The sequence below is a fragment of the Penaeus chinensis genome, chromosome 4 (assembly GCF_019202785.1).
Source record: "Penaeus chinensis breed Huanghai No. 1 chromosome 4, ASM1920278v2, whole genome shotgun sequence".
Taxonomy (NCBI): domain Eukaryota; kingdom Metazoa; phylum Arthropoda; class Malacostraca; order Decapoda; family Penaeidae; genus Penaeus; species Penaeus chinensis.
This window is the reverse complement of record NC_061822.1, coordinates 26652172-26669671: the sequence shown is the minus strand read 5'-3', so window position 1 is coordinate 26669671 and position 17500 is coordinate 26652172. Positions and strand designations below refer to the sequence as shown.

The following is a 17500-nucleotide window of genomic DNA, read 5'->3' as shown; positions in this document are numbered from 1 at the left end:
AATTCCCTTAGATCACTCTCTCTCTCTCTCTTTCTTCATCTTTCTATCCCCCCCCCCCCCCCATTCCCGTCTCCTCTCTCTCTCTCTTTCTTCATCTTTCTTCCCCCCCCCCCCCCAATCCTTTCTCCGCTCTCTCTCTCTCTCTTCCAACCCCTCTCGCTCTCTCTTTTATCAAATACTTTACAGGGAAAATTTCTAGACTATTCTCCCCCCTCCCTCTTTCTCCCTACCCCTTTCTCTCTCCCTCAAAAGAGACACACACCTGTCTGTCTGTCTGTCTGTCTGTCTCCTGCCTTTTGAGAAAGCAGAGAATTAAAGCCATGAGTTCAAAAGCTTGCGTACTTTCATGTCGCTTGGGATTTTATAGTAAGGAGGAACACCGTAAAATGTTGAAGTTTGTTTTTGCTCTTAGACACACAGGGATGTCAGGCAAGCGCTTAAGGTCCATTTTTGCTGCATTTCGAAATGATAGCCGAGTACAGTGGCAGTTCCATTACGATGTTATTTGGTTAGAAATTAACAGGTGATAATGGTAAAGAAGTATTAAACACCAAAGAGTATGTTAAGTATAAATGGATATATCTTGTTAGGAGCATTACTATGGGGGGTTATTTTCAATGTCGTGTTAATTTCAAATTCCAAAATACGCAAAGATAATGTAGAAACTTTGACCTAACATATATTTTTAGGAAGACTATTATTAGTATTCTTTGGCTACACAAATTAGTAACAGTAGCTAAAATCTGCAGCATACAGTATGGCAAAAACTCATTTATTCATTTATGTTTCTGTTTTCCCACAGAGAGAAAATTATATATATAATACATTTACACATACACATAGATGTGTGTGTGTGTGTGTGTGTGTGTGTGTGTGTGTGTGTGTGTGTGTGTTCTATGTGTGGAATTTATGTCGAACTACCTGCAAACAGAACAACGAATGGAAGAACAAGAAAACACGCGAAGAGGCCTTCGGCATATTCGTGTGTTTTCTTACCCTTCCCTTCGTTGTACTATTTGCAACATCGATGTGTATATATAAAAATAAATACACACTTACACTCCAATCAAATTAAACCCACCCTCTCTATGATCATTTGCACTGCCATAGTACACACAAAGGGAAGGACTAATTGCTAGGTACGTTGTGCAAGGTAGTAGAATGTCAATGGACGTCGCAGTTTATGCCAGCAGCTACAGGTGACACGTTGCCAATGCTACGTCTGTTATAAAGGGAGTCGCAGCTGGAAACCTCAATATTCTGATGGAGAAGCAGTTCGAGGAGAATATGTGTGTGGTGTGTGATTACAAATGAACCCTTAAAGCTTTGATCAAGTTTATGAATTTATAATCGTTAGATTATAACAAAAATAGCTTATCTGAGCAAACTATCTCATTATACAGAGGCCGAAGACTTCTGAGACATTTCCGTTATATAATGTGTATACTCAAATTCCTATTTATCTCTGGCGTTTACTTTTTTATCATAAAAAGATAGTAATAACAATTAATAATAATTATTATTATTATCATCACATCATCACTATTATTGCAATTATCATCCTTATCACTTTCTAATAATATTGTAATAGTTGTTATTATCATAATCCATTTTCACAATAATAATGTTATCATTGTCATTAAATATTATTACTGATGACTGATGACGACAACAACGATAAAAAAAAAAAAACTCATACATTTTCACCTCCAACAGATTTGAACGAAACTGTTTCCACTAGTATAACTTTGTTGGCAACCCTTCAAGTATAATAGTGGAGATACTGCTGACTTACCGTATCCTGGCGTGTCATGAATTGCCTTGTTGGTGTCTTGGAAAATCTTATCCCAACGTGGCAAATGAACCGATGACTTTGCTCTAGCTTCTTGCTTTGTTTCAAAATCTTTTACTTGGGAATATAATGAACAGACTATATACTAGATAATCAATAGGATAAAAGTTATCATATCTAGGAAATTTAATTCTGACGAAAAAATTGGAATATGATTGAAAACTGCAGCATACTTTGGTTGACGCATTGAGTTGTAGAAACTTGTACCTCGGGGTTCGTGAAGTTGATTTCATTATATTTCGATATTCCAAGTACTAGATATATGTATGCATGTATATATATATGTATATATATATATATATATATATATATATATATATATATATATATATAGTATTGAACGGGTAGACTAACACAGTCGTGAAGAATTTCATGTTTATTAGACCTCCTTCATCAGTAAACTGTCAAAAAGAACCCAATGAAAAAAATAATAATAGATATGGATATTTGGTTCAAATACGTAAAATTAATTAAAAATAATATATACATAGCCGTAATGAAATCATAGAAAAGAGCGACATACAATATAAACATATACATTGAAAAAAATAACATATAAAGAAAAACTATAACAACCAAAAAGGTAAACTAACCAAAGTGGGCGTTGGTGAGAGGAAAAGGCCTATTGGGTAAATAAGGTTATCGCGATGGTTGTATTGTTTAGGTCGGGTTTCAACTTCTGTATGTGGAAGGGTATAAGGTCTGGGCGGGAGGAATGGGAAGACAGAATACTAAAATCTGTGTTGGAGAATGGGTGTGAGTGGAGTAGAGAGTGTTCTATTATTGCCGTGAAATATGCTTTGCTCAGCGGAAGGCCAGTCCTGAAGGATTTGCCTTTGTGTTCTAGGATGCGGTGTCGTAACCATCGTGAGGTAGATCCCACGTACCGAGCTTGGCAGCAAGGACAGGTAAATAAGTACACTACGTTAGAACACATGTCAGAGTTACATCTCAAAGGTTGTTTTAGAGATTTGGTTATACTGTTAGTGTTGGTGAAGACAAAAGGGAATTTGATTTGAGGATATTTATTTAATAACAGTGATTTTAGTTGCTTCCTGATTTCACAACTTAAACTATGCATGTACGGTAGTTTAACATATATATTGTCTTTTACACACACACACACACACAGACGCACACACACACACACACACACACAAAATGATATATATAATATATTTACACACGCACTCATAGATGTGTGTGTGTGTGTGTGTGTGTGTGTGTGTGTGTGTGTGTGTGTGTGTGTGTGTGTGTGTGTGTGTGTGTGTCACACACACACACACATATATATACATATATGTAAATATATATATATATATATATATATATATATATATATATCATAATGGTCTCTGATTTGGAAATACAAGAAAAACATTATATTATCTGACAGGTCCAGAGGAAAATTCAGCATCTGTTTATTAACAAAACAGACACGTAGTTATGAAGATTTTATTTGGTGGCGAAGGCGACGCGGGTCAAGGGACATACTCGGGTCATACTAGGTCACTTCTCACCTGGCTTGCGTTTCCTGTCGTCAATAGCTTAGTATACAAACAGAAACATACAAGCCAGAAAGATTGTAAGAAAACGAACAACGACGGTGATTCTTTGATGCTAAGATGCAGAGAGAGAGAGAGAGAGAGAGAGAGAGAGAGAGAGAGAGAGAGAGAGAGAGAGAGAGAGAGAGAGAGAGAGAGAGACACGGATAGACAGACAGGCAGACAATGAAAGAGAGAGTCAGTGAGAAAGACAGACATAAAGGGAAAAAAGAGAGAGACAGACAGATATATAGATAAAGATAGATGGGTAGACAGACATACAGCGAAAGAGAGAGAGACAGACAGATAGATAGAGAGAGATGGATAGACAGAGATACAGAGAGCTTGAGGGATTAACAGAGAGAGAGAGAGAGAGAGAGAGAGAGAGAGAGAGAGAGAGAGAGAGAGAGAGAGAGAGAGAGAGAGAGAGAGAACGAGAGATAAAGAAAAAGAGATTGAGATGAATGGTAAAACACTCTACCGTATTGATACTACGGTAGAAAAACCCACAATGTAAAAGCTAGATTTATTGAAAGTGAGACTACAGTTTCGAAACCCGCCTGGATTCCATTCTCAGACCTGAGGATGGAATCCAGGTGGGTTCCGAAACTGTAGTCTCACTTTCAATAAATCTAGTTTTACACTGTGTTTTTTCTACCAGAGATTGAGATATTAAGAGAGAGTGAGAGAATGGGAAAGAAAAATAAAGGACAGAAATACATGTATTCAAACAGACAGACAGAAAGAGATATACAAAGTAAACTCAACGGAAATCTAAAAAAAGAAAGAAAACAGCAAAGAGAGGAAATACGCCCATTCCTTCAAGATGAAAGGTTGATATAAGACGACAGAGCTGAACGGAGCACGAAAGCGGGGGTTGTTTGTACAGGCAACTTGAAGAGGTATTTATTCTGGCGAGGCAAGCAGCAGTAGGAGATGTCACACGCACACACGTACGCACACAAACTTGCATACGCACACACACACACACACACCCATATATATATATATATATATATATATATATATATATGTATATATATATATATATATGTATATATATATATATGTATATATATATATATATGTATATATATATATATATATATATATGTATATATATATGAATATATATGTGTGTGTGTTTGTGTGTACATACATACGTAAAAAGACACACACACACACACGCACACACACAGTGTGTGTGTGTGTGTGTGTGTGTAAGTCACGACACAAAGAAAAGGCACAAAACACGGTAGAGCAACTCACCTCGGACGACGGGCGAGGAGGTGGAGAGGCAATTTATCGGTTATTGTCATCTCTGTCATAGTGCGTTATTGCAATCGACGAACAGCTATTACTCTAGCTAATATAGAGGCAATATTATAAGCTCTCCTTCTCAAAGTGACCCGGCCTTTCATGATGGGTTTTTTTTTTCTCTTATATTCTTTCCCGAACTAAAAGCAGTGGTTGTTGTTTGTGAGTTATTTATCCCTGTGTTTTTGAGCCGGATATTCTATGTTAGGTTTCGTGTGAGGTGTTTTTGAAGGCGTGTTTGCTGGAAGTGGATATTTTGACAAACTTTAATATCTGATAGACAGGTAGACATACAAAAATGATCGACAGGTAGATGTAAATATCTATCTATCTATATACATCTCTCTCGCTCTCTCTCTCTATCTCTCTCTCTCTCTCTCTCTCTCTCTCTCTCTCTCTCTATATATATATATATATATATATATATATATATATATATCGGAAACAGAACAAGGAATTAATTTACTGATCTTTATTGCAAAGTCTATAAGTATGTATAAATATCTCCCACGTGGCTGGCTCCCACGTGGCGTGCCCACGCTGGCCCAAGCCAGCCGGCAGTCCAAGGTGGCGTGGGGCACGCCACCCACCAGTATAAAAGGCCAGGATGACCCAGGTCAGAGAGAGTCACAACAGAGAATTCCTGCCGAAAGCGTGTCGGGTCAAGGCCGGCTGCTGAGCCAGCCGTTAGCGCCCCCTCCGGGCTGACCGTATAGTCAGCACTAAGCCTTACCATGAACTGTATCCTTGTGAATTATCTGTGTTGCTCACGCTTCTCAATCAAAGAGGTTAAGCCAACCGTCCCTTTCACTACTCATGCCAAACCATATGTTTAAGGCATTCATATAGAGCCTTTACAAAGCCGTGTATCAGGTATCTATAAGCTTCGTGCCTAACCGGCTTTAACATTTTATGAAGCATTTTCCTTCTCCCTTCATGGCTCTCCACGTCACTCTTTCTCTCTCTTAATCTCGCTTGCTCACTCAGAAACACACACGCATAAAGAAACACACACATACGCATAAACATACATACACACACTCATGCACATACACACACATAAATACACACACACGCTCTCTCTCTCTCTCGTTCTTACACCCTCTCATTCTCACTCTCTCTCTCATATATTCTCTCATTCTCTCTCTCTCTCTCTCTCTCTCTCTCTCTCTCTCTTAACCCACTCTCTATCCACCATTTTACATTCAGTCTTTCTCTGCCAGTTCAGTTGTATTCCGACATGCACTACTGTGATTACTCTTTATTGATCTCTACAAAGCGTAGCATACAGTACACGGAAAATCCACCACAAATATAGTATTCCTCAAACTTTTTGTTTTGGGTTGCGTTCGTTGTAACTTATCTGTAACACACATGCAGGACTAATTTAACTGAAACAGGATTTTATTATTTCACTTTATTACGAAAATACATATCCAAATCGCAGAGGATTATACCATGAACCATATAATATGGTAATCACTGTCTGATAAATTACCGTAGTATTCAGTATACTATCTGGGTCATATTAGTTCTTTAGCATACAAACACATCAATAATAGGTGACAAAACATCAAACATCCAAGGTTTACTAATTCACATAAATTATACACAGTCTACTTGTTTACTATTTGTAAATAAATAACATTTTATTTGTATATAACTCATGATGATAACAAAAAACGTTTATTTAGTCCCATTTATAAGACATTGTTCGGCCAAAAAATCAACACCTATTACAGACTGTTGTTTTTTTCACATTTTGACACCATTGTTGCTAAAGAAAGTCTACACTCTCACCATCTTATAAAAAGATGTTCTAAATAATTATATATTTACCTTGATATCGATGAAGGAATGATCACTGTACACACACAACAGTCTCCTCCTTTTTATTTTGATAAAACTGTTGCTTTTGTACAAACCACAGACACACATTATCACCACCAAATTCCTAAAAAGTTGAACAGTCTACCCCCCTTGTTTTTTTTCTTCCCCTTTCACTGCAAGAAGGTTCACCAGCCGAGTTCAAACTGGCAAGAGGTTCTGTCTTATCTACAAGGCCAGCAGACGAGGGGGAACACCAGGACGGAGAGCACGGTCGTCGCCACAGTCATTAATCTCCAGGGAGCAGATCGAGATCCCTGCTGGATGGCTGCCGGGTACTTGTCTGAAGGAGAGGGAGGGGGAGGTTAGCGCTAATGACACATTTTGGATGGATGGGTGAGAGCGAGTAGGTGGGTGAGAGCGAGTGGGTGGGCGAGAGCGAGTGGGTGGGCGAGAGGGAGTGGGTGGGCGAGAGCGAGTGGGTGGGCGAGAGCAGGTGGGTGGGTGAGAGCGAGTGAGTGTGTGAATGGGTTGGTAGATGAAAGAGTGAGTGGGTTGGTGGGTAAATGTGAAGGAGAGTGGGTGAGAGGGTGTAAGAGAGAGTGGGCAGGTGGGTGAGTATGAGAGTAAATGGGTGGGTGAGATAGTGGATGGGTGAGTGAGTGTGAGAGTGAGTGGAGGAGAGAGTGCATGAGTTGGTGGGTAAGTGTGAGAGTGGGTGGGCATGTGGTTGAGTGAGTGGGTGAGTGAGTTTGAGAGTAAGTGGGAGGGGGGGGGGTAAATGGGTGGATGAGTGACTGACTGACTGAGTGGGTGGATGAGTAAGTTAGTGGGTTGGTAAGAATGAAAATGAATATATGTGAGAGAGAAAGAGAAAGAGAAAGAAGATAATGAGAATGAGAATGAGAATGAGAATGAGAAAGAGAAAGAGAAAGGGAGAAAGAGAGAGAGAGAGTGAGTGAGCGTGGTTCTATGCATTATGAAAACTTGCTAAATTGATGGCGTAAATACCGTTGTATGATATTCCAAACCGACTCAAAGATATGTAAAACTGTGACGTAAACAGCAGAAAGCTTAATGGAAGGCGGAAAATCACATTTCCGAATCTTAACTCACTCAATTACGTCTTTCACAACATGCTTTGAGTACTTTCTCAGCTTCCTCTCCCTCTCCCTCAGCTTCTAATTCTCCCTCACATTCTCCATTTCCCTCTCCCTCACCTTTTTCTCCCCTTTCTTCCCACTTTTTCCATTCTCTCACCTTCTCCCTCTCCCTCACCTTCCTCTCCCCTTCCTTCCCCCTTTCTCTCTCTCTCACCTTCTCCCTCTCCCTCTCCCTCACCTTCCTCTCCCCTTCCTTCCCTCTTTCTCTCTCTCTCACCTTCTCCCTCTCTCTCACCTTCCTCTCCCCTTCCTTCCCCCTCTTCTCTCTCTCTCCTTCTCCCTCTCTCTCACCTTCCTCTCCCCTTCCTTCCCCTTTCTCTCTCTCTCACCTTCTCCCTCTCCCTCACCTTCCTCTCCCCTTCCTTCCCCCCTTCTCTCTCTCCTTCTCCCTCTCCCTCTCCCTCACCTTCCTCTCCCCTTCCTTCCCCTCTTTCTCTCTCTCTCACCTTCTCCCTCTCTCTCACCTTCCTCTCCCCTTCCTTCTCCCTTTCTCTCTCTCTCACCTTCTCCCTCTCCCTCACCTTCCTCTCCCCTTCCTTCCCTCTTTCTCTCTCTCACCTTCTCCCTTTCTCTCACCTTCCTCTCCCCTTCCTTCTCCCTTTCTCTCTCTCTCACCTTCTCCCTCTCCCTCACCTTCCTCTCCCCTTCCTTCCCTCTTTCTCTCTCTCTCAGCTTCTCCCTCTCCCTCACCATCCTCTCCCCTTCCTTCCCCCTTTCTCTCTCTCCTTCTCCCTCTCCCTCTCCCTCACCTTCCTCCCCCCTTTCTCTCTCTCTCTCCTTCTCCCTCTCTCTCTCCCTCTCCCTCTCCCTCTCCCTCTCCTACTCCTTCCTCTTCCCTTCCTCCCCCCCCCCCTTTCCCTCTCTCTCGCCTTTCCCTCTCCCTCTCCCTCACCTTCCTTCCCCTTATCCCTCCCTATTCTCTTTCCTCTTTCCTTCGCCCTCACCCTCACCCTTCTCTATCCTTCCTTCCCCCTTCCCCCCATCCTCACCCTTCCCTCTCCTTCCTCCCCCTTTTCCCTCTCCCTCACCTTCTCCCTCTCCCTTACTCTTCTCTCTCCTTTCTTTCCCCTTTCCCTCTCCCTCACCTTCTCCCTCTCCCTCTCCCTCATCCTTTTCTTTCCTCCCCTACCCCTTTCCTTCTCACTCAACTACTCCCTCACCCTCATCCTTTATGTCATTTTCTCAATTCATTATAAACTTCCCTCCCCCCCCCCCCCCTCCCCACCCTTATCCCTCCCATTAATCTGTCATCTATCTCCATGGTGGTTAATGGGTCCTTCTATAGGGGTTTAGTTCACTTCTTAACGCTACTAAAGCCACTCTGTCACTTACACTTCCTTAACCCCCGTCCTTCATATCTCCTCTCCTTCACTTCAGTATGATTCTCTCTTCCTCCTCCTCCCCCGCATTCTTTTCCTCTCCCTTTTCTTTCTCCGTTGTTTGCTCCTTCCCTTTCTCTCTCTTTCTCACTTTCCTTTTAAATTATCTGTCTACGTAAGCCTGTTCTCTTTCCCTTCCTCCTGTTATTTCTAACCTTGTATTTCTTCCTTTCTTCTATTAATTTTCTTATTCCTGTTCTGCTCTCCCTCCCTTCGATTTTTATCCCTCCTTACCTCCTTTATTCCCTTTTTTTTTCTTCATTACCTTCTCAATCTGTTCTTCTCCTTCTAATCTCCCTTCCTCTCTCCCATTCTACCTCCTTCTTCTTGTTTTTCCCTGTTCCTCTCTCCCTACTCACTCTTCCTCCTTCTTTGCCTCTTACTCCTCCTCCCTTCTCTTTCTCCCTCTCCACCTTTCCCTCTTCCCTCTTTTCCTTTCCTTTTTGTTGTCTCCTTCTCTCCATTCTATCACCCTTCCCTAACACCCACCCTCCCCTCCCTCCTTCCCACCCAACCTTCCACCGCCTCCCCTTCCTTCCTCCCCTACCCCTACCCTTCCACTCCCTCCCCTTCCCTCCCCTCTCTCCTTCACACCCACCCTTCCACCCCCTCCCCTTCTTCCCTCCCTTACCCCTACCCTTCCACTCCCTCCCCTTCCCTCTCTCCTTCACACCCACCCTTCCACCCCCTCCCCTTCTTCCCTCCCTTACCCCTACCCTTCCACTCCCTCCCCTCCCCTCCCCTCTCTCCTTAACACCCACCCTTCCACCCCCCCCCCCTTCTTCCCTCCCTTACCCCTACCCTTCCACTCCCTCCCCTCCCCTCTCTCCTTCCCACCCCCCCCTTCCCCCCCCTCTTGCTCCCAACCACCCTTCCACCTTCCTTCCCTCCCTCCCTCCCCTCCCTCCCTCCCCTCCCCTCCCTCCCCCGTCCCCTCCCTTCCACCCCCCCTCCCCTTCTTCCCTCCCTTACCCCTACCCTTCCACTCCCTCCCCTCCCCTCCCCTCTCTCCTTAACACCACCCTTCCACCCCCTCCCCTTCTTCCCTCCCTTACCCCTACCCTTCCACTCCCTCCCCCTCCCCACCCCCTCTCTCCTTAACACCCACCCTTCCACCCCCTCCCCTTCTTCCCTCCCTTACCCCTACCCTTCCACTCCCTCCCCTCCCCTCCCCTCTCTCCTTAACACCCACCCTTCCACCCCCTCCCCTTCTTCCCTCCCTTACCCCTACCCTTCCACTCCCTCCCCTCCCCTCCCCTCTCTCCTTAACACCCACCCCTTCCACCCCCTCCCCCTTCTTCCCTCCCTTACCCCTACCCTTCCACTCCCTCCCCTCCCCCTCCCCTCTCTCCTTAACACCCACCCTTCCACCCCCCTCTCCTCCAAACCACCCTTCCACTCCCTCCCCTCCCCTCCCCTCTCTCCTTAACACCCACCCTTCCACCCCCTCTCCTCCCAACCACCCTTCCACCTTCCTTCCCTCCCCTCCCTCCCCCCCCCTCCCTCCCTCCCCCGTCCCCTCCCTTCCACCCCCTCCCCCCCTTCCCCTCCACTTTCTCCCACAGACCGCAAGAAAAAGCCTTACCGGGAACGACATGGATGTTAACCCCAGTAGAAGTGAGCTCAGTAATATTACAGTAATATGTTCCGGAGTCTTCCTTCCTTGCATTGTTGACTAGGAGCCACGAGCGTGCAACAGACCCTCGCAACTCCGTCTTGACGCTGTTGCAGGAGAACAAGAGGGGAAGAAAGTAAGGTTTAAGGTTATTTGAGGGGATCTGATAATGGGTTGTTGATGATGTCAGATCGTTATTTTATCTGTATATTTGTTTTGGTTTGTGTATTATTTTTTATGTTTCTTTTTTCTTTCTCTTTTATTCTCTGAATGTCTGTCTGTCTTTCTCTCTCTATTTCTCTGTCTGCCTGTCTCTCTCTGTCTCTCTTTGTCTGTGTGTCTGTGTGTCTGCCTGTCTCTCTCTCTCTCTTTCTCTCTCTCTTTCTGTGTGTGTGTGTCAGTGTGTGTGTGTGTTTGTGTGTGTGATTGTGTGTGATTGTGTGTGTGTGTGTGTGTGTGTGTGTGTGTGTGTGTGTGTGTGTGTGTGTGTGTGTGTGTGTGTGGGTGTGTGTGTGTGTGTGTGTGTGTGTGTGTGTATGCGTGTGTGTGTGTGTATGTGTGTGTGTATGTGTGTGTGTGTGTGTGTGTGTGTATGCGTGTGTGTGTGCGCGTGTGTGTGTGTGTGTGTATGTGTGTGTGTGTACGTGTGCGTGTGTTTCTTCTTCTTTTACGCATACCCACACATATGTATTCATATTGGCTATACGCTACCAACAAATTGCATTATTCAGGCTGCCTTCTTAACATAAACAAATTTTATATCTCCATGAACAATTTTGTGAACTTCCTTACATAATTTTTCGTGTTGTTTCACCCCTATGCAAATTGGAAAGTCAAATAAATAACTGAAACCTAGTTGTATTTAAACGCTATTTATTGTTTGTGTAAATGCATCAGAACCACTGGCTTTTAAACCGTTAGGCAACTTATATCAAATGTTATTGCTATTTGAATGTGTTATTGCAATAGCTTGTGTTCTGCACATGTACTACACCTTACAATAATTACATTTCAAGGGAGGATCTATCTCCTATCCATGTATTTATCCATCTATCTATCTTTTTATATATCTATCTGTGTGTGTGTCTATATCTATATATCTATCTATCTATTTATCTTTCTTTCTCTCAGTCAGTCTATTTTTCTATCTGTAAATCTATCTATCTGCCTGTCTATCAATCTATCTGTTACTGTTTGACTGACTGACTGACTAACTGATATATAAATAGATCACAAACACACACACACACACACACACACACACATTTAGACAGGCAGACAGATAGACAAATAGATGCAGATATAGATATAGAGATGGATAGAGATACATATATATACAGATACAGACATAGGCACATATGCAATTACAGTTATTGATATAAATAGAGATGTGTGAGGGTGTTCGTGTGTGTGTGTGTGTGTGTGTGTGTGTGTGTGTGTGTGTGTGTGTGTGTGTGTGTGTGTGTGTGTGTGTGTGTGTGTGTGTGTGTGTGTGTGTGTGTGTGTGTGTGTGTGTGTGTGTGTGTGTGTGTGTGTGTGTGTGTGTGTGTGTGTGTGTGTGTGTGTGTGTGTGTGTGTATGTGCGTGTGTGTATGTTTGTGTGTGTGTGTGTGTGTGTGTGTGTGTGTGTGTGTGTGTGTGTGTGTGTGTGTGTGAGTGCGTGCGTACGTACCCCTATGTTCGTGTGGGTATAAATAAGCACACAATACGAGTATATCAGTATCTATGATATTTGCCTATCTATCGATCTACATTACTGTGAACCTATCTATTAATCTATTATACATGTACGCCACGAAGATCCCTTTAATCATGCACACTGACCCTGGAAGGCAAAGAACCTCCTTTAGTGGCGCAGCAAAAAAAAAAAGAGAGAGAGAGAGAAAGAGAGAGAGCGAGGGAGCGAAAGAGCGAGGGAGCGAAAGAGCGAGGGAGCGAAAGAGAGAGTGAGCGAGTGAGAGAGTGAGAGAGGGAAAGAGGGAGAGAGAGAGAGGGAGAGAGGGAAAGAGGGAGAGAGAGAGGGAGAGAGAGAGAGAGAGAGAGAGAGAGAGAGAGAGAGAGAGAGAGAGAGAGAGAGAGAGAGAGAGAGAGTGAGAGAGTGGGAGAGGGAGAGGGAGAGGGAGGAGGGAGAGAGAGAGAGAGAGAGAGAGAGAGAGAGAGAGAGAGAGAGAGAGAGAGAGAGAGAGAGAGAGAGAGAGAGAGAGAGAGAGAGAGAGAGAACGAGAAAGAGAAAGACAAAGAGAAAGAGAGAGAGAAGAGAAAGAGAAGAGAAAGAGAAAGAGAGAGCAAAGAGAAAGAGAGAGAGAAAGAGAAAGAGAAGAGAGAGAGAGAGAGAGAGAGAGAGAGAGAGAGAGAGAGAGAGAGAGAGAGAGAGAGAGAGAGAACGAGAAAGAGAAAGAGAAAGAGAAAGAGAGAGAAAGAGAAAGAGAAAGAGAAAGAGAGAGAGAGCCAGCCAGTCAACCAGCCAGCCAGCCAGCCAGTCAACCAGCCAGCCAGCCAGCCAGTCAGCCAGCCAGCCAGCCAGCCAGCCAGCCAGCCAGCCACCCACCCACCCAGCCCAGCCACCCAGCCAGCCACCCAGCCACCCAGCCAGAGAAAGAAAATAAACAAAAGTATATCTCCTACACCCTTACCTGACACCTCCTCGCCTAGCATCGTAGTTAAGGCGTTGGTTACCATGGTACCAAGCCAGCTGTAGAGACGTGGCTGTCGGAACATCGGCTACCTTACACTGCAGCTGGATCGTTGATCCCGTGCGGTAAAACTTCTCTCGTAACACAACTCCGCGATCGTCCAGGATTTGGATAGCTGGAACTGAGGGAAAGGATTGTTATTTTTTTTTTTTTTATTATTATTATTATTGGATTTGTACTGTATCGAAGTCAAGGGGGAAAATATTTTTTAATGAATGTGTAGGTAAATATCTAGGTGTGTGTGTGTGTGTGTGTGTGTGTGTGTGTGTCTAGGTCTAGGTCTAGGTCTAGGTCTAGGTCTAGGTCTAGGTCTACATCTATATCTATCTATCTATCTATCTATCTATCTATCTATCTTTATATATATATATTTATATATGGTGTATCTGATTGTGTAAGTGTATATGTATATACACACAATTCGTGCGTATATTCTTTTTTTTTTAAAACATAAAGCTTGCACTTGTCAATAATAAGTAGATTCCTGCGCCTCGAGTGATAACCAAATAGGGGTTCGTAAATTCTCCCCATAAATTCCGAAAATATTATAGCGGGATCTCACGCAAGCAGTCGGTCGTAACTTCCGATGACTACATTCATGTCGATACAAACTATGATTAAGCTTAAATGGAAATTCTTATGAATATATAGTCTGTACGCAAGGGGCTTTCGTGACAATTAGATTTAAAATATTTCGAAAGGTGACGCTTGCGAAATTTCACGGTGTTGTTCATAACTGGTTTATCGATTTTGTGAAACGTCAGTGAGTTTAATATCATCATCATCATCATCATCATCATCATCATCATCATCATCATCATCATCATCATCATCGTCATAATTATTATAATCATTACTATCATTCATTATTTTCTATTATCATCATTATTGTTTTGATTCTTCTCATTCTCTTTCTCCTCCTTTCTCCTTCCCCTTCTTTTTCATAATCATCTTCTACATTCTTTGTAGCAAGGACAATCGTCAACAGGCTTCACTTCTATTATTATTATTATCATTGTTTTGACCCTTCTTCTCCTTCTCCTCCTTTCTTCTTCTTCTTCTTCTTCTTTTACTTCTTCTTCTCCTTCTTCATCATCATCTTCCCCATCTTTCTCCTTTCTTTGCACTCTCCCTACGTATCAAGCACGATCATTAACAGGCTTCATTTCCATTATTATTACTATTATTAATATCAATGCTTTGAATCTTCTCCTTCCTCTCTTTCGTCTTCTTCTTCCTCTTCTACTACATCATCATCCCCATCCTACTTCTTCTTTCTTTACACTGTCCCTAAGTATCAAGCACGAACATTAACAAGCTTCATTCCCAAAACTTCAGACGACAATACTCTGGAATGTGTCAAAGGTTACATTAGACTTTTGGGAATTCTTTCACTCGGACTGAAGATTCCCGAAGAAGTTAAGCGAAGAGAGAGTGAGAGAATTCGCTGTCTTGGCAAAATATAGTTTCAAACACAGACCCAAATTAAATAAGTTCTGCTAAAACCTGGCCAGATGTCAACTCAATATATATATTCTCCTCGAATTTATATCACAAAGTGAACGTTATATTAGAAAACTTTCCTTTTATTTTGGAGTAACTTTTCGGTCAGATGCCTTTTTTTTTAGCTGTCACATTTCTTAATGATAATGGGATAAGCTTAATTAACAGTGGGTAGAGATATATTGGCGAAAGTTACTTCGAGGGATACGTATGCTATGAAACGTTTGAATCTCATTATGTGTTTCAACAGGGTAGATGTCAAGGAAATGTTCCTATTATATTGAGAAATGTATTATGCCAACAACTTCGTTTTTGATGAAACTTGCTGAGTCTGTGTAATTTCATATATACAAATATAGATATATAAATATATATATATATATATATATATATAATATATATGTATGTGTGTGTTTGTATATATATATATATATATATATATAATATATATATGTGTGTGTGTGTGTGTGTGTGTGTGTGTGTGTGTGTGTGTGTGTGTGTGTGTGTGTGTGTGTGTGTGTGTGTGCGTGTGTGTGTGTGTGTGTGTGTGTGTGTGTGTATGTGTCGACGGCCCCCTTCAGTCGATGTCGACTATGGCATTACTGACTCTACCCACACCCGTATAGGTATATATAAATACTATATATATATACTATATATATACTATATATAGTATATATAATGTATATACATACATTTATATATATATATATATATATATATATATATATAGTGTAGGTATCTGTTTAATCCATTAGTTAATGAATGGTAGTATTGTTGGTGGTGATGTAGTAGAAGTAGTTGGTGTAGAAGTAGTATTAGTAATAGCATTAATAGCAGTACTATTACTACTAGCAACAGTTGCAGTAATAGTAATATTAGTAATAAAAATGTTAGAAATAAATAAGTATATGGTGATAATGATGATGACGATGATGATAAAGATTCTCATGAGGATAATGATAATGATTATAATCATGTTAATAATATTGAAGATACGAATACATAATTCATACCATTCTTGAAAGAAATGTCAAGAATATCATAAATAACAACGATAAAAATTCAAAAAGGCAAGCAATTATTCAAGCTCCCGCGCCGTCTCCCACATCTCGTATGCAATTGTCTAAGATAAACTAACCTCCTTGCATTAATCTTCATCAGCAAGATTATTCTTGCATTTGCCTACCTACATTACGCTTTCACTCACACGCATACATTATATGCACATTTAACCCACTCGCCCCATGTGGCAAGAATACATGCCATGCCCACTGTAATACATGTTTATTTATTGTATTTACACATAGATGGCTCTTAATCACCAAATAGCCAGTTATCATAACTACCTATCCTACCTGTTTACCCTTCTCCTTCACTTTAGAGAAGGGTCTTTTGTATCATTTCATTGTCTAAAATATTTTAATGACAATTTAATAATCATAACATCAAAAACAAAAATAACAGTATCGATAGCAATGGTACTAATAAGAAAAAAACACATTTTCCCGCTAATTCAAGGAATGGGAAAATCAGGATCGGTAACTAAGGCCTACTGATAGACTCCTTGCCGGCTGAGCACATGTGGAGCCATCTGTATGTAACAAAATTCACCCAAAACAACAGGGGACAGAACATAAATCCGGGGTGAATGGGTTAAAGTGAAACTTTAATGTGTAATGTATTAATGTACATGTGTATATATTCATATTTGTAGTTGTATTTTATATGTATGTACGTATAATTAAGCTTAAACTTCTATATGAACCTACAATTGACCCTCAACTTATAAATATGCCTGTATATACAAATAACTTTTACACTTAAACACTTGATCGGACACCGAAACACTTAAACGCACACCTAAACGCACACCTAAACGTACACCTAAACACTTAAACGCACATATAAACACTTAAACTTAACAACACACTCTCACTCGCACTTACCTACAACATGGAGATGTATCGTGCGGATTAGGGGAGGGTGTGTGGATACTTGACACTCGTACGCACCCTCGTCCCGGTTCTGCACGTAACGAATCCTGAGCCTCCAGTCATGAGGATGCTCGTAGGTCAAGGAAAACCTGCAGGTGAGGAATAGAAACTAAATAGAAACAAATTCGTTAATAGACCGGCAGGGATATATTCTACAAAGACACACACACACACACACACACACACACACACACACAGAGGTATATAAGTATATATATATACATATATACATATATATACATATATATATATATATATATATATATATATAAACATATTAACCAAAGGTTAATAAATATTCAAACGGAGATATTTTCTACAAAGATATATATATATATATATATATATATATATAAATATATATATATTTGATTTTGTGTTTGTACACTCTGGGAACTCTAAATATTTGCATTGAGAAAAAGGCACATAGTGCGTAAATATACATTTGTATATACGCCTGTATATATACGTATATATGTGTGTGAATGTGTGTGTGCGGCCATCTGCTAATTTGCCTACCTATCTGTGGGTATCTATGTATTTTACTAACTAATTATATATCTATCCATTGGCCTGTCTGTCTTTCTATTTATATAATTTACCTGTCTAC

At 41.5% G+C, this 17500-nt stretch overlaps 1 protein-coding gene across 1 annotated transcript in view; it reads right to left on the bottom strand.

Moving 5' to 3' along the window:
• Positions 1 to 6121: 6121 nt before the first annotated feature.
• LOC125025247 (lachesin-like) overlaps positions 6122 to 17500 on the bottom strand; it is a 28131-nt gene continuing 16752 nt past the window's right edge. Inside the window, exons 4-7 of the mRNA XM_047613219.1 lie at positions 16843 to 16979; positions 13331 to 13511; positions 10668 to 10804; positions 6122 to 6883 (exon numbers count right to left, since the gene is read on the bottom strand). Of these exons, the coding sequence (XP_047469175.1) occupies positions 6765 to 6883; positions 10668 to 10804; positions 13331 to 13511; positions 16843 to 16979 (574 nt within the window). The 3' untranslated portion in view covers positions 6122 to 6764. The remainder of the gene's footprint in view (positions 6884 to 10667; positions 10805 to 13330; positions 13512 to 16842; positions 16980 to 17500) is intronic.